Raw genomic sequence first — 27,967 nt, 5'->3', positions numbered from 1 at the left:
CCAGGACACCTCTCCTGGATCCCATAGCTTCCTTCATGGCATGTACCACAGCCATTTTACCCTCATAGGTCGACTTCATTAATATCTAATGCTCTGCCTCTGAGACTAGTAGTAGTAGAACTGCTTAGGAGAACGTGACCACAAGTTTTAGGGAAAGATCCCTCTGTGGCAAGAACAGCATTCAACCCTTTCAAGGACTGGCCCTTATCATGGCATCACTGTGGGTGGCACAGGACCTACTTTCTAAGTTCTTGTATAGTTTGAACTTTTTCTTTACGTCCATCCAGCTTACATCACTTTTTAAAACTATTCATTTTTTTTTTTTTTTTTAAAAAACCTATAAAAAGCTGAACGAGGCCTTTGGGTCAGATCTCATTCCAAGAGAGTCTCTACCAACTTTCAAAGTCTCACACAGGCCCAACCGCAGCATTGGTTAGACATGAGTAGTAGAGGCCCTCCCCCGGCAGGCAAGATGTGTATCCTGATGTCATAGGAGCAGAAAAGCCAAGTGTGCAGGCCAAGACCACCCTTGAGGGGTGGGGTGTACGTATTGTCACAGCTTGTGAGTCCCCCCTTCCCAGTCAGGGGCATGGTTGGGGGCCCAGGATAATGGGGTTGCGGTAGGAGAGGCCTCTGCCCCAGGAGGTCATTCCGACTTCCCAGCCCCTGGCTGTGTTAAGTGAAAATAATGAGCTAAAAAATCACATGCAATAAACAAGAAGGAGCAGCCAACAAAATCTCTTAAAATCTCAGAAACGTTCAATAAACATTTGCAGAATGAGAAAATAAATAACAACAAAAAGGAGCCAGCAGCTCTTCTTCCCCCTTGTGTTAGTTGGGTTCAGGGTGCGTGTGTATCTCCCCACACAGGTCACATGTCTTGAAGGCAGGGCGGTCCCAGCAGCTGTGCGCTTGGCCCTCCCCCCACCCCCACCCCAGTGAAGTTCCCCACACCCTCAATGGACAGCTCCTGCCCTCGGAGAGCCCTTCAGGCCTCAGTCACAGCTCAATCCTGGCTCCCTTCCCAGACCAGCTGCCCAGAGCTCTGGTTCCTCTCCTTGGCTCATAGGAGCTGCTGCACCAGCTGGCCAGAGTCCCACCCGCCGCCCCCTCCCCCAACCACCAGCTATGCCATGGAGGGCCAACAGCTGGGAACTTGGGCTCATCCCAGACAGGTCTGGTGGGCTTGGCGGCCAACAGGAAAACCCAGGGCTTCCAGGGGCTTTTGGCGGAGGTGGCTTGATCCCAGCCCTGGCTGCCAGACAGACAATGCCAGCCTGTCCACTCGACAGAAAAACACAACGCTGGCTGCCTGCCCCGGGGTGTTTCCAGAAGAGAAATTTAATCTAATTTACATACTTCTAGGTACATCGATAACCAAAATGTGGCCACTGAAAAAAGTTAAAAGGGCAATCGGCTCCCAGTTTCTAGCTGGCCCAGGATTGCAAAATAAAAAGATCCACGTTCCTTATTCTCTACACAAAACGCGTTTTTAAAAAAGTGAAAGGTCTAGGGAGCTATACATAGAAAGCAACAGTGAAAAGAGGGAGGGGGGGTGAGGGTGGGGAAGGAGAGTCCCACCCCCACCCCCTCCCAGGCCCCAGAGCCCCCAAGACTCTGGGGGGGGGCCTTGACACGGCAGGAGGCAGCTGTCAGCTCTGAGCTCTTCCTGGCTGGGAAGGCCCCTCTTGCAAGGGATGAGGGGGAGGCGGCCAACAAGGATTTCCGTGGCATTGTGGGCTCAGGTGGGGGGCTCCCAGGCCCCAGCAGAGGGCCGCAGAGGGAGCGTGCCTTCTCCTGAGCAAGCACCGTGGCGTGACGTGGTAGTCGTTCGACTCGGGAACTGGAGGGCTGGGGCCGATTCCCGGGTCTCACGAGGTCCGTGAGTGCGTGCGTGCGTGCGTGTGTGAGAGGATATTCACAGGGGCAGGGGCAAGAGGGAACCAGGACAGCGGTCCTTGGGGTCTTTGCAAGTGGCCACAGATGGCAAAAATAGCCCGCCTGGCTGCTGGACGTGGGAGAACGCTGGTCTTCCTCCCTTGTGAACGGACTGGCTGCCGCCAGACACCTGGCCGCCGCCGCTGCTGAACCAAATGGGCGGGTGGGTGCGGACTGGAGGAAGATGCCCTGTGTGTGGCCCCAGAGTCCTCGGGCTAGGGGAAGGGTGGCTAGCTGGCTTCCGGTGCCCCGGCTGTAGTGTGCCCGGCCCGTGAAGGGTGCCGGTTTGAGGTTTTGGCTTGCTCCTTTGGAAACAGAAAAGAAAGAGGGCGGAGAGAGAGGAGAAAAAGGAGAGAAAGGCGGCGTGAGAGGGGTTCTGGAATGCTTGTGTCAGGGTGCCTCTGCCGCCGCTGTCTGTGCCTGTGGGGCCTGAGGCTCCTCCGGCGGGGGGTCCGCTTTGGAGAAATTCATCTCTAGGATGTGCCGCTGTAAGTGCCGCACCCACTCCTCCTGGATGGAGAGGGGCCCCTGGAATTCCACCTCACAGAACCTGCGGCGGGGGGCACGGGGAAGAGAGAGAGGAAGAAGTGGCCATTGCAGTAAGGAGAGGCAGAACCACAGCCCTGGCCGCACCCTGAGCATCAGGCACCCCTGCTGCTACTCCTTGTGAACAACGCAAGCCCAGGATGTGAGGGAAGGGGGACCCAGAAGTTAGGTGTTCTCCTACGCACAGCTACCTCTATCCATCACGGGGTCATGGCAGGGTCCCCTGGAGAGACCGCTCTATGCTCAGGGCAGTCTGCTAGCTCAGGTGCTGGGTATGCGTCATTGAGCTTCCCAAACATCTCTGCCAGGTGACTGAAGCATGTGCTCTGAGACGGAATGGGACCCCAGGGAAGCAAATGCAACCCTGCCAGGCCCCAGGAGAAAAGGATGGGAGCCAGGGAGGGGGGTTGGGCACTAACTCCCACCCGCCCGACTCACGCTCCCAATTCACCCGCCCCTCACCCTCTCAGCCTCAAATCCAGAACCCAAGTTCACAGTTCTGAGTCCTGGGTTTGACTCCTACTTCTGACTTGGCCTGTGTGGCCTGGGGCAGGCACATTGCATCCCGAACTCTCAGTTTCCTGGACACTGATGGATGCGTGGACTTTGCCAACAATGAACTAAGACCTATCTTTTTTCCCTTAATCCAGCAAACACTTGCCAACTGCTTACCATGTGGCAGGTACAGTTTGAGTGTTTTGCAACTACGCAACTTTTAATCCTAACAAGTCTATTTGGTGGGTCTGTTATCAATCCCGTTTTATAGTTGGGAATATTGAGGTATGGAGCAGGAAATATGCTCAAGGTCACTAAACTGTGCATCAGAGCCCGCAACTGAACCCAGGTCTTGCCGGCTATAAAGCTCAAGGTCTGGGCCTGAGGCTAAGGGGTACCGCTGGCTGTGAGGATCCCTTACCCTGGGTCCAGCCACACCCCAGTCTGGCCCAGAGGCTCTGGGGGCCCTGCCCTGGGCGGGCGGTCTCCCTCCCTCCCCCAGGGGAGGGCTGCATACCTGCACTTGAGGGTGTAGATGTTGCCCACAAACTTGACGAGTGATGTCTGGGGGGGCCGGGGCACCAGGGCGGGGACTGGTCGGACCCGGGGCGGAGGTTGCCGCACCTCCTCCAGCTTCTGGTGCAGGTCACTGGCCTCCTCACTGCCCCGGGCCACAGAGGCATCTGGAGGGCGGGCTTGTCGGCGCTCAAATTCTGAGGTGGGGAAAAGCGGGGGGGGCGGGGGGAGGGACGGGAGATGAGCCAGAGGGCAAGGCCCCGGAAGAGGTTCCTGCCTTTAGTGAGTGAGGGGCAGATGCTGTGGGAATTTTAAGTCAGGATGGCTGGAGACTGGCCACCTCCTGGACCTTGGGACAGGCGGGATGAAGGGTGGATGGCTGAACAGGAGGGTGGTTGGGAACGTGATCTGAGGGGAAATGCACAGCAGAGGGCCCGGGGGCAGCCCGCAACCCTCCTCCACCAGCACTCACTGTTGATGTTCTGCCGCTGGTGCTCCTCTGCCTTCACAGCGCCTGGCGGGCTGGCCGCCAGAGGCCGCTCACCACTGTCGGCGGCCCGGCCAGCCTCGGGCCCTGGTTCACCCCCAGCACTGCGGCCCACCGCAGCCAGGCCCCCAGGAGCCAGCCCCAGGGGCGGCCGCTTGTCACCGTCGCGGCCATGGCCAGCGCTGCGAAACTTCTTGGTGAAGGGCCGGCCGCTCTGGATGTAGCTGCGGTAGGCGCCCGCCTTCTGGGGCCGGTGCTTGATCCACTCGCTCAGCGTCTCGATGGGGGAGCCATTCACGCACCACTCGGTCACGCCGAACTGTCGCAGGTGTGCCCGGGCATGGCTGGCCAGAGCCTTGCGGTTTTCGAAGTAAAGGCCACACAGCTCACAGCAGGCCTCAGTGGCTGCAGGCAGAGGGGGTGCTGCTGAGCCCCAGCCCCGAGGGAGCAGGGGGACCCAGAAGGCACTGCCCGGGTCGAGAGTCAGTCCCGCCTCCCACGGGCACCTTGACCCCCACGGGGGCCGAGCGGCATGGCACTGCCCAGCCCGACAGGCCCTGGCAGACGCCCTCCCTGGACCCTGCCGCCCACTGCTTACAGGAGTGGGAGGTCTTCTCGTGGAGGGCCTTTGCCTTGAACGGCAGTTCAGTCTGGATGTAGGTCTTGGCCTTGACCTCTGCGGGGAGGAGGCGGTCCTCCTGCAGGGGCCGCTTGCCTGCCACGGAGCCCAGGTAGCTGGGGGCCGAATGCTTGGTGCCAGTGATGGGAGCCAGGCTGAGCTCGCGGGGTATTTGGGCTGGCCCAGCTCCGGGTTTGCCTGGCCGGCCAGCCATCGGTGCCAGGGGCAAGGGGGCCTGCATGGGCCCAGGGGCCACTGTGGGGGGCCCGTCCTCGGTCAAGGCAGGGGCCAGGTCTCCGGCCGGCGGCTCCTTCTTGATGAGGCATGGCTTGGATTTCTTCTTGAGGATCTCCCGCAGAGTGTCAATGGGTGAGCCGTTGACGGACCACTCGGTCACGCCCATCTGCCGCAGGTGTGAGCGTGCGTGGCTTGACAGGCCCTTTCGGTTCTCGAAGAACTCGCCACAGAACTCGCAGCGGATGTCACGCACCGGCTCTGCCCGGGATGCTGCAGTGGGTCGGGGTAGGGGGAGGAGAGGGAGGCCGCGGCTGTTGGCAGGAAGCCTCCAAGCTCAAGGTCAGTGTTAAGTGCCCCGCTGCCCATCCATGCAATCCCAGACCTGAATGGACCCGCTCCCTCATCTGCCTCCAGAGGCCCTTGAGTACATGATCCAGCCCTTCTGCTGCTTCTGTCACCTCAAATTCTAGCTGGCTTCACGATTACTCCCTATGACACTGTGATGGATTGAGGGGCAAGGGCTCCCTGGATCCTGGACTCAGCTGCAAGCTTGGCTGTGACTCCCTGTGTGAAGCTGGGAGTCTCAGTTTCCTCCTCTGCAAAATGGGAGATGGAAACCACCTCTCTTGTGTTCCTGGGGTCTAAAGCAGGAGCAATTCAAAACATGTGGTTTACAGCAGTCGTGGAACGCATGTGAGCACTAAGGCAGAGGCCTGGGCCGTCCTTACCTGCTCGGCACACAGCAGCTCAACCAACTGGAGCAGAATGAACAGTGACAGTTCGAGAGGGGAGCACTCTTGCTTGCTGTAATAGGGATGTTACAACTACTGCATACACGGAGCTGTTTCAGCGTTAAAGCTAAGGGCTTTACACCACTTCGGAAAACCACAGCGTTGGGAGCATGCACATCTCCATCTTCCAAAAGAGGAAACTGTCCGAAGTCACATATTGTTAGACTCTGGAGCAGCTGAGACCTTAACCTGAACTCCAAACATCAAGTGCTTAGTGACGGGGCATATCAGAAAGACACTCATTTCCAGCACTTACACTCCTGCCCATGGCAGACATCACCAACTGATCCCTACAAGTGTGTCTTTTTCCCCTAGGAATCTGGATAGTAGCCACTACCAATCAATCAAAGATGGCAGAGAGAATCTCTTTATCACTGCCTGATGACACAATTCTGCATCCCTCACAGGAATGAAGAATCATCAAGCAGCAGCTCACTCAGCTGGGGGGTCTGCATATCAGGAACTCTCGGGTAGCCCCTTGTCCTCTGGACCCGTGTACTTCCTTTTTCATTTCAACTCTGGGTGCTCCGGGTACCCCCGAGGGAAGTGAGGGGAAGACCCCTCTACCTGTTCTCCCTGTCCTGCCCCAGGGTCACACTTACACAGGTTCAAGGGGGTCATGTCTTCCCGAGGTGCCACCCAGGGACCCTCGGATGGGTGCGGTTCCCCATGAAGGGCCCCCGGCAGCATCTCCCGCTTGATCTCCACCCTCATTTGTTCAGGCTTCAGCTTCTTGGTCAGGGAGGGTGAGGAGAGGCCTGGGAACATCTTCCGGGCCGTGGGAGGAGGAGAGGCAGTTGGTGAGTGGCCCAGGGGGCTGCCTGGTGCTGGCGGCAACTTCTTGGCCAGGGGTGAGAGGTGAAGGTCCGCGGGGCTGCGGGCTTCCAGTGAGCTGCCAGGACCTCCGCTGCTCACCACCTTGGCCAGAGCTTTGGGGCTAGGCCCTGATGGGTTGGGGGGTCCGCCAGGCCGGGACTGGGTCCGTCTCTTGAGGATCTCCCGCAGCGTGTCGATGGGTGAACCGTTGACGTACCACTCGGTTACGCCCATCTGACGCAGGTGCGAGCGGGCATGGCTCGACAGGCCCTTGCGGTTCTCGAAGAACTCTCCGCAGAACTCACAGCGGATGTCGCGTGCCGGCTCCGGGCCCGAGGCTGCAGCAGGAGAGAGGGGCGGTTAGCTTCACTGGCACTGTTAGGATCATCACCTGTGGGTCTCCTGGTCGGCTGGGCGTGGACAGCAGCATGTCCAGGGGCTGGGGTGGTGATGGAGGGTAAGTGCAAGGGAGGGAACTGAGGAGTGGGGTGGGGGTGAGGGGCAGACACCCGGCAGGAGCACAGGGAGGCTCTAGAGCGAGCCTGTGGGCCCTGGGTCCTGGTGGAAAAAGGACAGAACCAAGACACCACAGCTCTGAGGGTCCCAACCGGGATGGGGGCAGGAAGTGGTAGCCCTGCCATCCAGACCAGGGGCAACCATGGGCACCTTCTATACCAAGAGGCAGCACCCCACCCTTGGCCTTCATTCTGAGGGAAGGTCAAAGGCCGAGAGAGAAGGCCTAGCAGCCAATGGCCAGCAAGATCTCTGGGCAGAACTGGGCCACTGCTAAGGGCCCCTGTCCACTCCCGGCCTCAGCAGGGAAGGAGGAGGGACAGGGCTGTGACTCCCCACCCTGGGAGGGGCTCCAGGGCCCGCAGGGAGGACGGGGGCGGCTGAAGCGAGAACCTACAGAGGTTGAGAGGAGACGGCTCCACATCAGAGGCCCAGAAAATGCCAGCGGCTGCGGCGGCCGGGAGGTCCTGCTTCCCCCAGGGGCTGGCCGCACCCTTGGCCTTCAGCTTGGCCCTCTTGGCCGGCGGTGGGGGGAGGGGCAAGGAGAGGGCCGCAGGAGCGGGAGGCGGCCGCCCCAGCAGGGCCAGGGCGCCCCGCCCGAGTGGGAGGCGGATCTGGACGCCGGCCCTCCGGATGAGCCCGTGGAGCGCGTCTATGGGGGATCCCTTGGCATCCGGGTCGCTGACGCCCAGGTGGCGCAGGTGGGCGCGGGCGTGGCTGGACAGGCCCCTGCGGGTCTCAAACCAGGCACCGCACAGCCGGCAGTCCAGCTCTCTGCCCCCGTCACTATCTAAAGCTGCGGAGACAAAACACAGGGGGGCGGTTCACGGCCGCCACCTCGGCTGGCCCTCCGGGGCTGAGGCGGGAGGCCTGCTGTGAGTCTCGGCGGCCCAGGCTGCTGGGAGTCCAGGACTCGCTGCCGTGGATTTACGAGGTTTGGGGAAGGAGAAAGTCATGTTCCTTGCCTAGGCCTTTGGCATCAAGGTGAGTGTACAGCGCTTACGGCTACAGAGACCGCAGGCTAGAGAGGCAGTGGCCCAGCTCTAATGACACACTCTCAGGCTTCCAGGCCCCCTTCCCAGGTAGCTCAGCTGTGGAAGCTGTGCAGGCTGGGCTGGAGGTAACCAAAGCAGGGGCACACTGGCTGCCAGGCATCACACAACCAAGGGCACACCTGCTCAGACCCTTGCTCCTGGAAGCACAGAAGACCGTGGAAGCAGATTCATTAGAACGTGAGGTGCAACTGGGGTGCCCTGTGGGGCCGGGGGCCAGACCCTAGGCTGACTCTCAGAGCCTGAGGCCCACAACTGTGCAGGGAGGTCTGAATTCCTAAGAGATGCCCTTTGTTAAGTCTGCTCACCACGCCTGGGAGTTGCTTCCCAAGCCCTTCTTTGCCATGCCCACAGGCAGCCCTAGAGGTACAGTTCCAGCCCTGGGCACGGAGGTACCTCTGCAAAGGACACCAGGAACAAGAGGATGTGAAGACAGGGCCAAGCATGGGCCCACCTGGCTAGTGGACTGCCTGTTTACCTGCAGGACCCCAGGTGCCCCATGGGGTCCCTGGCTACCTTCACTGCCCCAACCCTCAGGCCCAGACAAGGTCAAAAGCGGCCCTAAGGGGGAGGATGACCCCGGTAAGCTTAGTAGCCACCGCGAGACTTCCAGGGGGAAGAACGGCAAAGTGAAATGGGAGACAGGTAACACGCCCAACCGGAGACACAGCACCTTGATTAACACGCTCTGACCCAGCCGATCCAGGACGCGCAGGCGCTAAGGTCCCCACTGCATCCACCCGAGCCCCGCAGCCCAGCCTGAGGCCCCGCCCCTCCCTTGGCTCCCAGGACCCACACTCACTGAGGTTCAGGGGCCCCTCGTCCTCAGACTGGGGCCACTGGGCCTTTGGAGAGGCTGGCCGGGGGCTCAGGGACAGCTGGGGGCTCTTGTCCTCAGGATTCTTATGGGTAGGGGAGCCCGCCAGGGCCAGCGATGCCTTCTTGAGGAGAGGGGAGTTGGGCGCGTGGGCCAGGCCCTTAGCTGAGAAGCCGGGAGGCGACTTGATGGCCTTGTTGACAGCAGGGACATCGAGGGGCTTGGCCAGGGCGAGCAGGCCAGGTCGCGGGGCTCCAGCGACTATCTCCTTCGGCGAGTTGGACTTCTTCGTCAGGCTTGGGGGCAGCCCAAGGGGTGTGTCAGGCAGGCCCTTCTGCTTCACGAGCTCGTAGAGGAGGTCAATGGGGGCACCGCTGCTCTCCGACTCGGCCACCCCCAGCTGCCGCAGGTGGGAGCGCGCGTGGCTGGACAGGCCCTTGCGTGTCTCAAAGCAGGCACCGCAGACCTCGCAGGTGGTCAGGCTCTGGGCTGGAGGGTGAGACCGAGGCCGGGAGAGCTGTCTGTGAGCTGCACAGGCTCTGCTCTCCCATTTTCCCTCCCCTTGGGGTCCCGCTCACCCAGGCTCCTGGCTTCCGTCAACCCCTCCCACACTAAAAATGATCCTAATGAGGTAGAATTTAGCCTGTTCAGTTTTCAAATATAGGAAACTGAGTCTCAGAGAGAGGGGGGAGGAAGAGTTGTGCCCAAAGGCACACAGTGGGAGGCAAAGCCCTTGGTGGTCCAGCCAGTGGCATGCTGTTCACATTTCTAATGTACCAAGGTGTCCTGGCAACAGGTTTTCATACAGACGCTGACCTGCTAGACACACACTTTAAAGAGTAGCTTAACTTGTGCCCCAGATGCTAGGCTGGGGGCCTCAGCCATGGTCTCCGTGGGGCCCTGTCTGCACACTTTTTCTGCAGAGCCCTCATCTCTACTCCTCTGCCTTGCTGTCCCCCAATGGCAGTGACCCCCAAAGACAAAGACTGGGTCTGTTTTGCGTCTCTCACATTCCAAGGGTCCAGCACAGTGCCTGCCATTACTGAGTAACAACCTGAGAATCAACGGGCAGACAAGGCAGTTTCATGCAGAAAATCAGATAGCTACCAACGATCAAAGTCAGCAAATGAACTGGGTCTGGGGGTGCGCTCCTGATGACCGTGCCCACTGTCTCTCTGGATGCTCCTCCCCTGACCAGGGCTTGAGGCCAAGCATGCCCGTGGCAGCAATAACTCATGAAAGAAGACAGCTGGGGGTCTCCTTTGTACCATGAGATGCCAGAGAGAGCTGTGGCTAACCTAGGGCCCCCCCACCCCCATTAACCCTCCAGCCTAAGAGCTCCCTGAGAGCGTGACCAGCCTGGCCAGCACCCTTGTCACCTGCGCCACTCACCCTTGAGGTCCGGCAGCTCCTGCTTGCTGCCATGAGGAACCTCTGCAGCCATTTTGCTGCTCAGCCGATTGGCCACCTGCTCCAGGGGCCCAGGGACAGGCAGGCTCTTCTTGGGAAGCGGGGGGGAGCCCAAGTCCATGGCCACCATTGCGTTTTCCTCAGAACCCAGGCCTGTGAGGTTGGGAAGACAGGCTCAGCCCAGGTAAGGCATGGGATGTCTACCCCTGTGAGGACAGATGGCCAGGGGCATAGGGCTGGTGGCAGTGGGAGCCTTCTTCCTCATCCTTGGTGCCTGCTCTCACTCTGGGACGCAGCTCACCCCATGAAAGCTGAGGCTCCATCCATAACCCCGAGCTCCGATACGACGCAGGGATGTCGAGGCCGCCAACTGACAGCACAGCCTAGGAACGGCTTCCACCTACCACAGCACAGATAGGTCACCGGCCGCGGTGCTAATCTCAGAGAATAGACCTCTCCGGGCAGAGAGATGTCTCTGGGCTCCTCTCTGCGGAGCAGAGCATCTGTCAGTCTTGGGGGGCAGGTAGGTGGCAGTCAGAAGGGGAATTCGGAAAGAAAAGGCCAGGGCCAGAGGCCACAGAGGCAGGCAGCACTAGACTGGAAGGGAGGCTCCCTGAGACTTGTGGGGAAGTCCACCAGGCAAGACAACTTCAGGGGCCTTAGGGTGGTCTTCTTATCACAAGCTAAGCCCAAGGAAAGGGTAAAGGTAAGAACTGGGAGCCTGGAACAGCCGGGGGCCTGACTGGGGACAGTGAGGATGGTAATCACAGAACTTTCTCAGAAGTTTCTGAGGCATCCAGCAAGCTGGAAAGCTTCTCTGGGTAAGATGTATATGAGGACAGGGAATCAAAGGTGAGTTTTCATGGTCTAATTTTTTTTAGAGAAAGGGGCCTGACAGGCCTGTTGAGTCCGAGTTTTAGCGTTCAGAGCAAGGAGAGAGGTCAGAATGAAGGAACGGTGCGTCAGATGGGGTCCTGGAGGTGCTCCGTGTTATGGGCAGCGGGGGGTGGGGGAGGTGGGGACGGACAGGTAGGTCCCCGGCTCAGTCTGAAGTCTGAGTCCTACAGAGGTAAGGAGAAAGGAAGCTGGGATTCGGCGGGGGTGGGCGCCTGGGACGCCGAGGACTTTGTCAAAGTCTCCGGGTGGAGTGGGCGCATCTGTCAGTCGGGGCAGCGACCGTGTCAAGGCTGAAGTGACTTGGAGTCGGTTTCCGCGCCGGAGGAACAGAGGCTGCGGTGAGACACAAACCAGGGGCTCCAAGGAGCTTAGTGGCTATCTGTCAGATGGGGTGAGGGTTCCGCAAAGTGGCGGCGGAGAGTGTTTCTGAAGCTCGGGACCCTGCAAGCCGCGACAGGAGGCCCAGGGTCCCCGCGACTGGAGCGCTTGGGGGGAGGGGAAGTCCCGGAGACTGGACGGCGGGTGTCTGGGGCGGCGGCTGCAGCAGGGGGCGGGCGGGACGCCAATTCTGCCCTCCCCGCACCCTCCCCGGCGCGGGCTCTTACCCGGCGCGGGCGCGGGCCCGGGCCCCGGCTCCGGCTCGGCCTTGGGCCCGTCCCGCGGCGGCGGCGGCGGCGGCGGGGGTGGGGGCGGCGGCGGCGGCGCGGGAAGAGCCGCGGGGCCCGGGCTCGGGGGGCCCGGCGGGGGCGCCCCCGCGGGCGCGCGCTCACGGGCGCCCCCCGCGCGCGGCCCCGCCGCCGCCTTGCTCTCCGCTTTTGTCACTCGGCACTGGGCGGTGGAGGCGGCCATCTTGGCTCCGGCGCACGCGGGGCGGCCGCCCCAGGCGAGAGCAGCCGAACGCCGAGTGCCGCCGCCTCGGAGCCTGCTCCGCTCCGCCCCACCCCTAGGGGTGCGCCCAGGGCGGCCAGCCGAGCGCCGAGCACCGCGAACGAAACCCTCGTCCCCGCCCGACCAGAGGAGAGCTCGCGCACTCACGGACGCAGTGCTACTAGCGGCTGCCAGCATTGCTGCCCTAGCCTGGTTTCAACGGGCCGAGACTTTCTCCCCGTACCCTGGACATCTCTAAGAGTACGATGGGAATCCTCCGGCCACACGCATTCGCCTTAACAGCATCCAGGCTCCTAGAGCCCAACGGGCGGAGCCAGGACCTGCCCGGGGACACTGTTTCTTTCCCTTCCTTGGAAGTCTCCCCTCCGGGTCAGGAATCCTGGGAGACACCTGATCCCCAACCAGGAGGATCCCCCAACATCATGCTGGCATCCAGCTGTCCCCTGACGGCGCTATCTGGCAATTCTGTTGAACTCCCCACAAGGCCGGCACCACATTTCAAGCGCAACCTGCTTCTCCCTTCCCCAAACTAAACGGATTGCCCCCAGCTGTTACTTGACAGCTGAGTGGGACCAGCATCTGACCACTGCCCCGCCCCCAACTTGGAGTCCGCTTCCTACAGCCCACTTTGGGAGGCATGGGAGATCCTTCTAAGGATGGCCGCTTCTCGTGGTTGGTGGCCAGACTTGGCCAGACTGTGGGACATCGTTCCTCAAGGCTTCTAGGATCGTCTCAACCACTCCTTAACACCCTCACCCCCAACATGTTCACTGAAAGACTGATCATAACCCTAAGCCCCCAAGGACAGGGCCAGTGTGGAACCAGGCTGACTCCTTTGTCCCAGTGACATGGTCAGCTTCCTCAGCACTAGCTGGGGGCTGGTACACTGGTCTTCTGGTAGAAACAGAACCTGGCTGCGGGTTGCGTGTTGCCATCCCCTGGGTGCCTGAACCAGGTGCCAAGTAAAGGGTGTAAGCCTGACATTCAGGACTCCAGTCAGAGAAAGAAGGGGCCAAAGTTGGAGCCTATAAACTGCTTCTGTCCCCCTCCTTCACCCCCTCCCCCACTCCCACCTGCAACTAGCCAACTTCAGAGCAAACTGCACCTCCCAGCCACCACTGAGACACCAAGAAACCTAGCCAGGTATGTGAGCTGAGTGCCTAGGGGATAGCCTTCACAGAGGCAAGAAGCCTGAGGTCACGGCCCCACTCTGCCTCTCTCTGAAGTGTGACCTCAACCAACCACTATCCTCTCTCTCTGCCTCAAATCTCTTCCTTGTCCAAGGATGGGAGGGGGCTTCAACAGCCACACTCTTCCCTTTGCAGACCCTCAAATGTCCTTCACTGGTAAGGGGTCTCGTGGATGGATCCAGCAAAGGCAGCGTATAGATCTAGGGTGTGTGTGTGTGTGTGTGTGTGTGTGTGTGTGTGTGTATGCACGCACACTAAGTCACTACAGTCGTGTCTGACTCTTTGAGACTCTATGGACTGTAGCCTGCCAGGCTCCTCTGTCCATGGGATTCTCCAGGCAAGAATTCTGGAGTGGGTTGCCCTGCCCTTCTCCGGGGGATCTTGACCCCAGACTGAACCCACATCTTTTATGTCTCCTGCATTGGCAGATGGGTGCTTTACCACTAGCACCACCTGGGAAGCCCAGGACCCTGAAAACTCCAGGTAGGAGAAACAGAAGGAACCCTTGGCCCCAAGCAGCCCCTGGACAATTCCCCTGTTCAGGTACCTTCTCCATTCCTCAGAGCCCACTTTCTCCTCACTGCTGAGTTTTTCTCCTGTGAAGTTCAGTAAAGACTCCCACAAAGTCAGGCTTTGTAAGGCTGAGTCCTTCATATTTCCACTTCCTCCACGGAGTCCAGCCCCAGGCTCCTTCACCAAAAGATAACTTCTGGATCATCCCAAGCCTCTGACGAGACCACCTAACGTGGTGTTCAGAAGTCTAGCTGTGCTGCTTTGTAGCTCTGGCAAAGCAGATGACCCACAGTTTCCTTATCCAAAAGACAGGAACACAGAAATCCTCAGCTCCACGGAATTGCTTTGAGGTGTAAGTGAGATGAAACCTTGGGACACAGCAAGCACTCACTTAAGGGAGGGGTCATCAATGCTGCTGGACACAGTGCATGCGTCTGTGCTCAGTTGCTCAGTCATGTCTGACTCTTTGTGACCCCATGGACTATAGCCCACCAGGCTCCTCTGTCCACAGGATTATCCCAGCAAGAATACTAGAATGGTTGTCGTTTTCTCCTTCAGGGGATCTTCCTGACCCAAGGATAGAACCCACGTCCCTGTGGCTCCTGCGTTGGCAGGCGAATTCTTTACCATTGAGCCATCTGGGAAGCCCAGATGGACACTGTAGGCACCACTCAAAATCTAGAATGTAAACTCTAGATCTACACTGTCCACTTGGATCACCACTAACCTTGTACTAACTGCCTTTGACTCAACAGCCATATGTGGCCAGTGGTGACCCTGCAGTATGAATCTCTAGAGAACATTTCCATTGTCTCAGAAAGTTCCACCAGACAGTGCTGCTCCAGGAAAAAGACATCATTAAGCTCAACGATTCTGAAGCTTATGCTTTCTGGGCTTTCAAACTCCAGCGCCACATACTTTTAGCTGTATGACCTTGGGCATATTAATGAAGGTTTCTGAGCCTCAGTTTCCTAATCTGTAAAATGGGGATAATAACACCTGCCTTTAAAGGGTTGTTATGAGGATATAAATGAGTTCATATTTGCAAGAGGCTTAGGAGAGTATCTGGCTCCTAGTAAAGAGATCAGTAAGCCTCTGTTACAACCACTGTCAGGCAGGGCAGGGAGGAACTGGACCTAGACAGAGCCCTGGCCCAGCAAGTGAGTAAAACAGAAAGGACCCCTAAGTGGCAGGACAGTAGTCAACCTACTTGGTAAAGTGACTTGAAAACACTTAAAGGAAAGCAGAGTGGCGGCCCACCTCCCACTCCTCCATCCCTCCAGGCCCCTGGGAAGGGTCAGGGCTCTAGCCCTGCCTGCCCCTTCTCCCCTTACCATCTCCGTAGGCTGGCCCAGGGTCCTCAGCCCAGGTGGGTGGGAAGGGCACTGTAAGAGGTAAGCGGGGCCGGCGGGAGGTCAGGAAGCCACTAGGCAGCACCCCGGCTTCACGGCACAGAGGGCTGGGGGGCCGCTCAGCAGCCGAGGTGGCCAGCAGCTCTTGCAGGATGTTGATGGGCGAGACGGTGAGCTCCCAGTTGGTGATGCCAAAATCACGCAGGTGGGCCCGGGCGTGGCTGGAGAGGCCAGCCCGAGTGTCAAAGCCGGCCCCGCAGAAGTCACAGCGCATCAGGCTGAAGGTGCCCGGGTCGAAGTTAGCCACTGTGGAGAGAGAGAGGGGGACATGGACTGCCTGGGCAGGGGGCTTGGGGGCGGGTGTTACTCTACATCCTCCGCTCTCCCCGCGCCCAGGGCTGCTCCCTCAGCGGATCACACGCCCAGTGTGGGTCCTCACCCTGGATGCCTGCCTTGCCCTTTGCTGTACATGGCTCCTGCTGCATCTGCTCACTTCAGGAAGCCTTCTCTTCATGGCCTCTACTGTCTCCCTTCACACAGCTCAAAGCATCAGGGACCTCACCCCCAGAAATACTTCTCCAGGATGGATTTGCAGTCATTTGGATGAGCCTCTTTCCTCTAGAGCTCATGTCTGTATCACCCCAGTGTTATCAATGAAACCTTGGCTGAATGAAGCAATGGATCAATGGGTGGGATGCCTTCCTCTGGGAATCTGCTCAGATCCCCTAGACAGAGTTGGGGATCTTCTCTGGGCTTCCCCACACCCCTCCCCGAGCTGCCCCCATCACAGCCCAGGTCACTTATCATTGTAACTGCCTAATTTTGTGGCAGTCGGTCCCCTGCCTGTTCCCTGCATTGCACACACACACACACACACACACTCTCAAACACCATACCAGCCCCTCCCCGTGTAGGCTCCATGTCTGCCAGCCAGCCAGAACTCCCCAGGGCACTCATGTGGAGACAGACCTCTGTAATCAGAACCTTGGTGCCTGGGAATCCACATACCTCACAGGCAGCCCCAGGGGTTCTGAAGTCAGCCAGGGTCCCACCATGCCTCTGGGACTGTGCACTTGGGAGGGCAGGGACTCATGTTCTGTTCATTGTGGTGACCTCACTCAATAAAGATTTGTCGAATGAAGGACTCAGTGATATTTTCTGCCTGGGGCTGACTCCTCAGCCCACACTCCAGCTACTGGAAGGGCCAGACAGCTGGGATGTCCCCACATCTCCTCTGATGCGGTGACCTTGGCCCCAGCTCCCTGCCTTCACCCTGCTGGGCACTACAGGAGGCTTTAGATTGAGGGTTTGTTGGTTCAGGACTCAGCCGCCCAGCTGTGCATCTCCCCGGCCTCGGCCTCGGAGGGAGGTGGGTGCTGGAGTGGAGCCACCCTACCTTTTTTCTTCTTCTTTTGGAAGGAGAACCTGCGCTCGATGGCCTTCACCTCCTCAGCGGAGATGAAATGCCGCACGTTGTAGCTGACGCCCACGCGGTTCAGGTGGCCCCGCACGTGGTTGGCCAAGCCGATGCCATTGTGGAAGCGGTCGGGGCAGTAGGGGCATTTCCGCTCCTCGGGCTTCAGTGCCACCCCTGGGTCCCCATCCAGGAATGGGTCCAGCCCCAGAGGGCCGCCCAGTGGCGTGTCCAGGAGCAGGAAGTCCAGGGGGTGGGCGCCCCCCAGCCCCAGTTCCCCAGGCTGCAGCCTTGGGGGGGCCCTGGCTGCCGCGGCCATGACTCGTGGCCCGAGCTTCGCCACCAGCACTACAGGCACCATCCCACAGAGCTGCTGCTGCTGTGCCCGCGAGGCCCCCGCCGCCTGCAGGGCTTCTCGGAATGTCCGCTTCAGCTCCAGGGCTGGCTGTGGGATGAGGCCGGGGCTGGCTGGCGGCGCAAAGACCCTGTTTTCGGGGGGAAAGTCCATCTCCGAGGCCAGCAGTAATTCCTCCTCTTCCTCGTCCTCCTCCTCCTCATCTTCCTCTTCGCTCCATGGGTGCCTCTGGTCCTCCAGGTGGGCTGGGAGCCCCTGAGGCTGGACAGCATTCTTGCTTCTGCTGGCCTGTAAGGAGTAGGCGGAGGATGCTAGTGGTGAGGGGAAGGTTGGCCTTCCCAGGGGCCTCTGGCTTGAGCAGTGTGGGAGTGGCTTTGACAGTGGGAAATCCCTCATGCCCAGCTGCTGGCAGCCTGGGCCAAAGGCCAGGCTGGGGTCGTATCCAGCAGGATTCTCCCGCCACGTGGGGGCCAAGAGCGGCTCAGCTTTGCCAAAGTAGTCGGCAGCCTCAGAGAATTGGGTGTAGGCATCCTGGCTGGTGCCGGGCCGGCTGGCAGGGCCCTCCTCCTCAAAAGCCTCAGCATCCTCTTCCTCCTCCCAGTGGGAATGAGCGTGCATCAGCCTCACGTGCTCCCTCAGCAGGCTCTCACTGGGCGCGGGGAAGCCACAGAAAACACAGGCGCTGAGGCCCGAGGGGTCTCTGTAGGGCTGGTAGGCGAGGGAGGTGGCATCGGGGCCTGGGCTGCCTGCCCCGCTGCCACCCCCGAAGGGCTCCTGGGCCACTGGGCCCCGCGGCTCCTGCACGTGCAGCTTGGCGTGCTGCACAAAGGCCTTGGAGGAATTGGTGCCAAAGACGCATCTTGGGCACTGCAGCCGTGCCTCCCGGCCCGCATCACCTGGGACCTGCTTTAGCTTCTGGATCTCCTCAATGATCTTCTCCCGGGAGGCCTGGTGCAGCTGGCGGTGCCGCTCGAGGGCACTGGGGTCAGCGAAGGCCCAGCCACACTCGCCACAGGCCAGCGGGGCCAGCTCAGCCGGCGGCTCCTGGCCCGGGGCCCGGCGGTGCTGACTCATGTGCTCCAGGAGGTGCTCCTTCTGCTTGAAGTAGATGCTGCACTCGATGCACGGGAACACGGCTGGCTCCTCGTCTTCGTCCTCGTCGGGGCTGGCTGCCCCCTCGGGCACCTCCTCCAGGAGCTCGCACAAGTAGGGCCTCGTCCGGACGGAGGACAGCAGCGGTTGCAGCCGCTCCACAGATGCCTCTGAGTTCACCATCCAAGTCTGCGTGGCCACCTCTGAGGCGGACCGGGGCAGGCTCCACTCAGACGGCTGGGTCAGGCCCTCCAGGGTGCCCACCACTGGCCCATCCAACGTCTTCGTGGTATCGTCTACGGGCACGAGCACTGTCCTGAAGGAGGTGAGGGGTGGCGGCTGGGGAGGCAAGTCCATGTCCAGCTCCACGTCCTGGAGCGGGACCGCCTCGTCTGCGTCTTGCAGCCAGTCGAAACTGGGGCGGCCCCGGGGGACCTTCTCAAATACCTTCGATTCCCCCTGGTGGTGGTACAAGAACCTTCTGGAGCCCTCCAGCTCAGCATGGGGCTTCATGGTTCTCACGATGACGGAGTCCTCGAACCTCTGCTCAGATGGGAGGTCCTCCCCAGCCTCCTGAATCAGGGGGTGCTCCCAGGGCCCCCGGCCATCCGGGGGGCCTGGGTAGTGGCCCAGGGGATGGGGTGAGGGGGAGCCCGGTTGGAAGTCCAGGCTGCCTCCATCCCAGCAGCTGCAAGGAAGGGCCAATGGGGATAGATTAGCCACAGGCCTCGGTTTCCTTTCCTTGGGCAAGGGACAGTGAGGGGGTGGGGGTGGTTCCCAGGCAGTCTGAGACAGGTTCCAGAGAACTCAGCCCGTGGGCCACCTCCAAGAGGTGGGGAGTGTGTGTCAGTTGGGAGGTCGGGGGAGTATGTGTGGACCCTTCCAGAGCAGTTGGGTCAGCTCCCAGGGTTCATACTTGTGTATGGAACCCAGCCCTGCTGCACTGCAGGGTGTGTGTGTGTGTGTGTGTGTGTGTGTGTGTGTGTGTGTGTGTGTGTGTGTGTGTGTGTGTGTGTGTGTGTGTGTGTGTGTGTGTGTGTGTGTGTGTGTGTGTGTGTAGTGTGCAGTGGGTGTGTGTGTGTGTGTGTGTGTGTGTGTGTGTGTGTGTGTGTAGTGTGCAGAGACCACAGCGGGGATCACAAGGAATGTCTCCAAGTCTGATGGCACAGTCAACTCTCATCTGTCCCCTGGGAGGGTCCTAGATGACCTTCCCATTTTGGTTACGTCACAGGCTGCTTTTTTTGTCTTGGTCCTCCCCAAATTGGAGTGATTTGTTCATTGAGTTTCCTCTTTCCAGCAAATTTGGTAAAACTTGGCAGCAGGAACCATTCAAGAGAATGCACTTTCCTCCTGGGAGGAGGGCAGAGTCAGGCCCTTCTCAGCCTGTGGCTCTAGTGAACCTGCCCTCCTTTGAGGGGAAAGTGGAGGCGCGGCAACCTCACTAGGCCTCAGTTTTCCAGCCCTAAAAATGGGGACAAGTCCCAAAAACCAACAGCTTCTGTGCCTGTATGCAGTGACTGAGGGAGTTTTCTCACACCCGTAATCAAAGAAAACTTAACACGCTGCAGGTGCTTATTTAAATTATAGCAACCACAAGCTTTCAAATGGGAACCTTGACCCCGTGAAGTGCAGGGTGAACAAGACACAACTCAGTGCTGGGAAACGCTTCACTTGGCCTGAAGCCTGGCTCCCAGTAGGCCCACGACCAATGTGGGTTCTTATTATGACTGTTTCTGATCGATTTCTCTCATTTTCAAGATCTTGCCTCCATGAGCGGCTATGAATCACACCCATGGAACAGATGTGGAGATGGGTTCCACTGAGAGACTGAGCAGAAATCATGGGGTTACCTCCAGGTTAACGGGACCACTCCCTCCAGGGCTATGGCAAAGATTCAGTGGGGTAAACTCCCGCACTGAGAGCATAGTATACAGAAATCACTAAATAACAGAGAGCTATTATTAATCCCAATATGGATGCTGTTACACATTAGCGCCTGCCCATCCATTTAATAGGGGGCTTCCCTGGTGGCTCAGATGGTAAAGAATCTGCCTGCAGTGCAGGAGACCCAGGTTCGATCCCTGGGTCGGGAAGATTCTCTGGAGAAAGGAATGGCTACCCACTCCAGTATTCTTGCCTGGAGAATCCCATGGACAGAGAAGCCTGGCGGGCTGCAGTCCATGGGGTTGCAAAGAGTCGGACACGACTGAGCGACTAACAGTTTCACTTTCAAGCCATTTAATAAAAGGTTGCTGTCATCAGCACTGCTGTTGATTCCTGCTCCGACGCTACATCCCTCTGGTCTTCGAGGTGAGGTTGTGAGATGCACTACAAGGACTCCATTTACAGATGAGGAAACTGAGACTCAGAGAGGCCGAACCTTATTCTAAGGGTCACCTGGCAGAGACAGGACTCCAAGGGTCCAACCTCCAGGCGCCTGGCCTTCTGGCCCTGCTCCCGGCAGGGATAATGAGAGTTGACTGTCTGTGTTCATCCCAGTCCTCCCACCACCCCCTGCAAGCGCCCAGGGGCTTGCCTGAGTGGAGCCACCTCCTCCTGCCTGGTGTCCTGATTCCCTTCTGACCCCATCTCATTCCTGGGGGCTGCTCTTGGGCCTAGGTGTGTCCTGCTCGCCCCCCTGCCCTCCCTGAGGTCAGGGCCAGCGTGGCAACTCACCAGCTGCTGATCCGATGGGTGGCGGAGGTGGCACGGGGAAGGGCTTCGCTGAGGCCAGGATGGGGCTGCCCATCTGCAACAGAGAGGGGAGACCCTGAGGGGCTGGGGTCCCCCTGGCTGGGGCCCTTCACAGCACCCCAGCTCTGGGAGCCCGACCGGGCACCTTGGAAGGGCCCAGCTGGCTCCCCACCCCTCTCCCCTGAGAGGCCTCTGGCCTCTGTACTCCTGAGCCCCGAAGGGGTTTCTCTGGAGGAGTCCTCTTAGCTTTCCTAGGGGACCACCAGGGCTTACTGCCTTTGGTCTTCCTCCTTTTGTCCCCCACCTGGCAGTCAGGGTGATCTTTTTTTTTTTTAAAGTCACACCCTGGTAAAAACTTGCCTGGCTTCTCATCATACCTCTAATAAAAGCCAGATTCCCAACTACCACCCGCAAAGCCCTGCGAGGTCAGACCTTTGTGGGTCTTTCCAGCTTCACCGCCTTCTCCTCCTCACCCCTCTCTCACTCTTCCCAGACAGCTCATGAAGCTTCAAGCCCACCTAACTCTTTCTGGCCTCAGGGCCTTTGCACTGGCTATTCCCTCTGCCCGGAGAACACTTCCCTGGCCACCTGCTAAAAACTGAGCCCCTGTGATTTTCTCACTCATTGCCTTTTTTCTTTTCTTTCTTAGCACTCTCTGAAATTGCCAGGGTCCTCCGCTGGCACATAAGCCACCCACCCCCACCCCAGGGGCCTCGCTCACTGCAGCATCTTAGTGCCGGGCACATGGCAGGTACTCAACCAATAGCTGCCAGATGAAGAGTGAGGAGCCCTTGAGCCTGAGCTGCAGAGGGCCCGTCCCTGCCTCCTGCCTCCCAGACCCCCTTTCAGGCCTACGACTTGGAATCACATCCCTCCTAGGAACCCTCACACAGATAGAGCCAACTCTCCATTATCCGCCTGTGGAGCCAATGCCTGGAGTGACCACAGGAATCCTGGCCTGTGCCTCCTCTGCCTGCCGCGCCTGCCTGATGCAGGCAAGCATGCCAGTCGGGGCACAGGCCAATTGCTGGGGCCAAGGTTAACACACAGGGAGATCTTGTGCCCCATCCAGAGCCCAACAGATGCAGTTGCTGGGTCAGCTCCAATTTGAGGATGGTCCAGAAAGAGGGCTAAGCACCGGGGTTGGTACTGATACTTTTCCCAAACCCCTACTCTCCAATTTGCCCAGGAGATTGAGAGCCGACTGTCAGGGGCCACAGAATTCAGAGCTGGTGAGGGTGGAGGGTCGCGGTCAGCAGGCTGTGATCGCCGCCACAAGGGTCTTTCTGTGGGGCCCGAGAGAAGGCACGTGACTGGCACGTGGCCTCCGGGAGGTGAGAGTGTGATGGGGATATAGGAGTCTGCATCATTTAGAACAGTTTCTGAAACGTGGTGCTGCTTCCTTGTGGGGCCGAATCATTCTCTGGGGTGAGGGGGCATCCTGTGCATTGTGGGATCTTCAGTAGCACCCCTGGCCTCCACCCACCAGATGCCAGGAGCCACCCCACCCCCAGCCTTGAACCTGCAGTCATGACAACCAAAATTGTCTTCAGACATGGCCACAGTGTCCCTTGGGGGCAGAATCTCCTTCCTTTGAGAAGCTCTGTGGTAGGCGGATGGGGAGCAGGGCCAGGTCAGGGTTGAGCCCGGATGCAAGGGTCAGGGGAGTGCTGGAGAGGGTTCAAGGTTTGGGGAATGAAGGCCTGGACCAGCTAAGGGAGTGAGACCCCAAGAAATGTGTCTCTTGAGAACACAAGAATCCCAGACGTGAGCTTCTTGGGAGAGGCCAGCCAGTTCACACAAGTCAGAGGGTCCAGATGTCCTGATTCTGAGATTCTGGGACCCCAAGCTCCTGAGATTCCGAGTGTCCCAGATTCCATGGTTCTGCGATTGCCGTTGTCTAAGAATTCCGCGAGCCAGGGGGCCGTATTGGCCTCTTTGTTTGAGCGGCTCCAGTGAAGCACCTATTTTTAGGTGCTTTGGAGGAAGCAGACCAAGCAGGGTCCCATATCCAAGACTCCTGGGGGACCTGGGGGCTCATCCAGTGGCCTCCACCGCTGGGAGGGGGTCCAGAAGTCCCTACGGGTCAGACAAGGCACCTTGGATGCAGCCCCCAGTGACGGCCGTGCCAAGGGGCCCTCATTGGCTCCTGCCATCTGGGGTCCCCGAGAGGGTCTGAAAGTGAGCAACTGAAAATGAGAAGGATGTCCGTGAGCAGCTTGAAGCCCAAGCCAGGCAGCTTGGCAAAGTGGCCAAGAATCTAGACATCAGAGTCAGACAGATCCAGTTCAAGGCCAAGCGGGAAACTGAATGGCATGCCTTTCTTCCTCCAAGCCTGTTTCCTCCTCGACATAAGGGCAACAGCTATGGCCCCAGTCTCGAAGGGCCAGTGACGGGCGCCAAGGAAGATCACAGAATAAATGCTCAATCCAGAGAGTCGGCAGTGGCGGGGAGGAAGGGGGGCGGTTTGCCCAGGTTGAGGTTCAGGGTTGGCTCAGACATCCCCCAAGATGGAAGGTGGAGGCTTGACTGAGAACCTCAGGCCCACTCACTCCACACTCTGGGGCCCCATGAAGGCAGAGAGTATGCACTGCTCAGCCCTTAGCTCCCTGGTCCCAATGCCAGGCATGCACCAGACTCTTCAGAAATCCATATAGACCATCCCAGCCCCCCAAGCTTCAGGTGCACCCAGGAGGCCAACCAGAGAAGCCAAGCATTGGGTGAGGGGCTGCAGGTGAGGCCACGGGGGCTCCAGGCCAACAGCCATGATGGAGGACAGAGGAGGCAGTGGATTCATCCATATCTAGGTGGAGGAGTTTGGAGGTAGCCCCTCCAGAAGTGCTCTTGAGGGGCTCCCAGGACTAGGCAGGGATGAGGGAGGGCCCAGGTTTCAGCATGGAATGGCAGCCTCAGAGGCTGTTCCTATTTATAGGCATCACAAGACTCCTAGGGCAGGTGCCTAGAGAAGGCGGGGTGGAACGGGCTAAGAGGGCAGTGGGGCAGACACTCTGTCTGAAGCCCAGGCCCTTCTCCACCTTCCAGGCCATGACCCTACTCCAAGTCAAGCCCCAGCCCCATGCCCCAGATGCTCAGCAGTACCATTAAGAGTAGACCTGTCCCCCCTCAGCAGCCACACCCCCGCCTCCTCCCCAGGTACATGCCCTGGACCCTGGTGGACTCCCCGGGGGAGTGAGCACACACCTACCCATCTACCTACTTTCTCCTTCTCTCCAGACCTGTGATTTTTCTTTTTCTTTTTTTGGCCACACCACGTGGCACGTGGGAATCTTAGTTCCCTGACCAGGAATCGAACCCACGCCCTCTGCAGTGGCAGCGTGGAGTCTTAACCACTGGACCACCAGGGAAGTCCTCAGACCTAGGACTTCTGCCAGGTAGAGTAGAACGCCCAATTCCTCAGAGCCAGATCCAAAGAGGGCCCTAGGCCCCAAAGTCTGTTCCCCAGGACTCCCACAGAGTCAAAGTCCTGGACCCGCCCTGGTCAGCTGCATGACTTGGGACATGGTCTTGCCTCTCTTTGGGCCTTGGTTCCTAACAGTTTGGGGGAGGGTATGGTTCTTTGAGCAGGGGTCTTGCCCTCTCGTCCTCCTGCATGACACCTTCAGGTACCACTAGTCACCTCCACACCACTGCACGTGTGGAGGCCCCTGTCTGGATGTCCCCTGCCCCCTGCCTGACTCACTGTTCCTCATCCAGGACTCTGGGATGTCCCCCAGCCTGGCCATCGCCCATTGCATCCTCTGCAACTATGTCTTAACAGCTGGTGGCGGGTCTGGCTGTCTGACCCCAGATGGCAGGGTCCAGCGGGGGCGGAGGTGGAGTGTATGCTTGGTCCCTGGCTGCGCACCAGTGTCCAGCCCCGAGGAGGTGAGAATTCCATGCTTTGTAAGTAACTGAGCATCATGAGCCTCACTAAGGTGAGCTGGGGCAGGTCAAGGATGCCCTGACATAGGGTGGTGGTGGAGGATGCGGGCTGTCAAGCCAGGTTACTGCCTGGCTGTGGGCCCTTGGGAAATTGACTTGACACTTTAGGATCTGAGTTTCCCCATCTCTAACACTGGATAATGACAACCGAGGTTACCACACATGGTTCTTTTGAGAATGACAGGAGATGATCACATAAAGGGCTTGGCATGTAGGAGACCCATGATGAGGTACTTGGAGAGTCCTAGAAACCAAGGCCTTTAGAGCAGGCCAAGGAGATGAAGGGAGACACGGAGTGCACCAGCCTACACGGCACCCACCACTCTTCAGCTACACCAGGCTCCTGCCTGGCCCTTGACTACACTAGGCTCCTCCTTACCATAGGGCCTCTGCACATGCCGTTTCAAATTCCACCCCTGCAGGGAGGTTTTCCCAGGTCCCCCAAGGCATGATCCTGGCACTCTGTTTAATACCCTCACAGCACTTGTCACTACCTGCCCGTATGTTATTTACACAGTTGCCTGTTGTCTGTCTCCCCTACTAGAACGTCCGGTCCCTGAGGGCAGGGACTCTTGTCGCTTTTGCTTACAGCTGTATCCCCAGCAGCTAGAATGCAGCCTGGCACATGGTAGTTGCTGAGTATTTAATGAGGGAATGACAACTCTTTAGGTGGGGATGGTGCGAGATCCCCTTTAGTTGGGAAATCAAGGCAAAAAGGGACGGCTGTCATCCCTGACTGCCCAGTCTCTCCCCGGCCACTAGGGGGCATAAGCTGTTTGGGCCCCTGGTTCAGAAGTGGGACTCACCAAGACGGTGCATCAAGAAGGAACTGGAATAGACTGATGGGAATGGGGGCATACCTGGAGAACAAGTGGGTTCAGGGAGGGGAGCTCGGGGGTGCTAAGCTGAGCATTTGGACCCCATTAGTATACTCAAAAAAGGAAGCCAGGCAGACCTGTCAAGTCCCAGCTCCTTGCTCTCCACCGGGGCGGGCCTTGGTCAGGTCATTAGTTCCCAAGACCTCTGTTTTCACAACTGTAAAGTGGGCAACTAAGCAGAAGGCAAAGGCTCTGAACCCAGGCAGAATCAGGATCCCAACTCAGCCCCTGATGGGCTGGGTGACTCGGCCCTCCCTGAGCCTTGGGGACCTGGCTGGATGCTCCCCTCAGGGCCACAGGGCCCATCCTCTTACCAGAAATGCCACCTCTGCCATCCAGAATGTCTCGAGGGCCCTCCTTGGTGACAGGCAGGTAATGGGTAGACCGGAAGATGCAACCTTCCCCCTCAGCAACCTCGGCCCCACCTTCGATGTCCTCCCTCGGCGCTGGGCCAGGCAGTCTCTCGGGGCCTCGAGGGCGATCTGGGGCGGCCAGGCCGCCTGCCAGGGGCCCATCCATAGATGCTTTCTGCTTGGCTCCACTCAGCTGCTGGCCCGGCTCAGTGAGGCATTGTAGGTCTGGGGGAGGGGGGGGCGGAGGGGGTAGAGAGACAGGTGCTCAGGGGAGGCTGGAAAGGGATTCTGCCTCAGTTTCTCCTTCCTCGAAGCCCCTGTCCTCACCCTTGTGGCTTGGTGCCTCAGTTTACCCCCCCAAGCACAGATGAGCAAGTCCATAGTGCTGAGGCCCTATCCCTACACGTTGATCTCAATGGTCTCTAATCTCAGCATGCCTCGGCTTTCGTCCACAACTCCTCTCCTTGCACTGCCTCAGTTTCCCCCACTTTACAGCATTCACGCTCAGACACCTTGTTTTCTTGCAGCATTAAACCTATTACTTCTCCTAGATGCCTCCCTTCATTCATTCGTGGTTGCACTTTTCCCAGTTGTGAACTCACTTCCATGCACATGCATATCCTATGCGCGTGCCTCAGCACTGCTACACTCTGATCCCATACACTGTCTCAAGTCCCCCCATCATTACCCCTGCACTTTTCTCACTCCTGTTGCCCGGATCAGTTACCCCTCACTTTTCCCACACTCCAACCCTCCGTCCACACACAACCTTAGGGTTCTCCAGCATTAACCCTTTCACCCTCACACTCAGCCGCAAGTGACCCCAGCCTTAACCCTCTTGCTTCACCCCAACCTTACCCCTCATGCATACCCAGCCTGGGTTCCTCCATCCCACCCTCCCAAGATCTCTCCAGTCTGCGGGCAAAAGGGAAGGATGGAGCTCCTGGTCCAGAAATAAGGACCCTGGGGAGGCCATGGGGGGTGGGGGCTGTCTTCTCCACCTATAAATACCTTCAAGGTAACGGCGGAAAGTGAAGGGCAGGAATGAGGCGCCCTCCCCAGGGAGATGGTAGGGAGGCCGATCCCAGGCAACCGGGGCGGGGCCGGGGCTCCAGGCCTGGCTGCAGGCGCTGCCCTCGAGGGCCTGGGGGCTCCCAGGGGGCCTATCCGTGGACTGGCCGTTGTGGTGGGGGTCCCTGCCCAGGCCCCGAGGAAGCACCTGCGGGTGCCCACCGGGTGGGCACTGCCCGCGGGGAACGGGCGGGACCGCAACTTCGGAGCACTTTGGCAGCGTGGGGAAGGGGGTTCCCTCCTGGACGCCCCCGGGGGTCGCAGGGGTGGTGGCGGCGCCGCGCCAGCACACCCCTCGGGGCGCCAGGGTCCACGCGACGCGCCCTCCGCCCGTGCACCTCGGGGCGGGAGACCCCGCGGGACGCGCCGAGGTGGGGGGGGGGGGACACCTGCCCCAAGACCCCCGCTCCTCCCCACAACCTGTGCGGCCCCGCCCCCGACCAGGCCCCGCCCCTACAGGCCCCGCCCCCGCCCCCCGCCCCGGGGGGTCCCGCCTGGCCCGGCCCGGCCCGGGCCTCCCCCTCCCCGTGCCGGCTCCGCCCCGCCCGCGGGCTCCCCAGGCCGGGCCGGGCCTCACCGGGGAGGCGGCGCCGCCGGCTGGGCGCCGGGGCTCGGCGCTCCCTTCTTTGGTGCGGCCGTCGCTGCCGCTACCGCCCTTGCCGCTCCCGGTGCCGGTGCCGCGGCCTCCGCAGCCGCCGCCGCCTCCACCGCTCGGGGGACATTGTCCCTTTAAATCGCTCCCCCCGCCGCCCCGCCCCCCCGGCGCGCCGCCGTGACCTCAGCGCGACAGCCCCGCCGCGCCGCCATGATGGGGAGGTCCAGGGCGCCCCCCCGCGCCACCCCGGTGGGGGGGCAGCCAGCAGGCGCGCCGCCATTTTGGGAGTGGCCAGAAGGGTGACCCTTAAAGGGCCCGCACGACCTGAGAGTCCAGGGAGAGGCTCTGTTACCATGACAACACTCTTGTCCTCCTGTCCCCAATGGCTCTTCATCACCCCATTGGTTCTTCCAGTGCTAGGCCCGCTAATAGCACCAGAAGAGTGGGGAGGGGGCAGAGAAGTTCCCCTATGGGTCATTCATAGGTCATTGAGGAC

General features: G+C 59.6%; 1 protein-coding gene across 10 annotated transcripts; it reads right to left on the bottom strand.

The window, feature by feature from the left end:
* Positions 1-1,323: 1,323 nt before the first annotated feature.
* Positions 1,324-27,617, bottom strand: WIZ (WIZ zinc finger). 10 transcript variants are annotated; one of them, XM_043911145.1, is made up of 13 exons: positions 27,454-27,616; positions 25,767-26,030; positions 20,615-20,687; positions 16,474-18,626; positions 15,060-15,383; positions 10,220-10,390; positions 8,813-9,316; positions 7,356-7,754; positions 6,232-6,783; positions 4,581-5,108; positions 3,968-4,387; positions 3,497-3,692; positions 1,324-2,488 (listed from the first exon to the last, which is right to left on the bottom strand). In XM_043911145.1, exons 2-13 carry the CDS (start codon positions 25,969-25,971, stop codon positions 2,329-2,331), a joined length of 5,685 nt encoding a protein of 1,894 aa, XP_043767080.1. In that variant the 5' UTR covers positions 25,972-26,030; positions 27,454-27,616; the 3' UTR covers positions 1,324-2,328. The 10 variants fall into 10 exon arrangements, with proteins under 10 accessions (XP_043767080.1, XP_043767081.1, XP_043767082.1 ...); XM_043911146.1 differs by lacking the exon at positions 10,220-10,390 and having other exon boundaries at positions 27,454-27,617; XM_043911147.1 differs by lacking the exon at positions 7,356-7,754.
* Positions 27,618-27,967: the final 350 nt, after the last annotated feature.

This window comes from Cervus elaphus, chromosome 9, assembly GCF_910594005.1.
Source record: "Cervus elaphus chromosome 9, mCerEla1.1, whole genome shotgun sequence".
NCBI classification, from domain to species: Eukaryota; Metazoa; Chordata; class Mammalia; order Artiodactyla; family Cervidae; genus Cervus; species Cervus elaphus.
The sequence above is the reverse complement of the archived record's forward strand: the minus strand, read 5'-3'. Positions and strand labels throughout refer to the sequence as shown.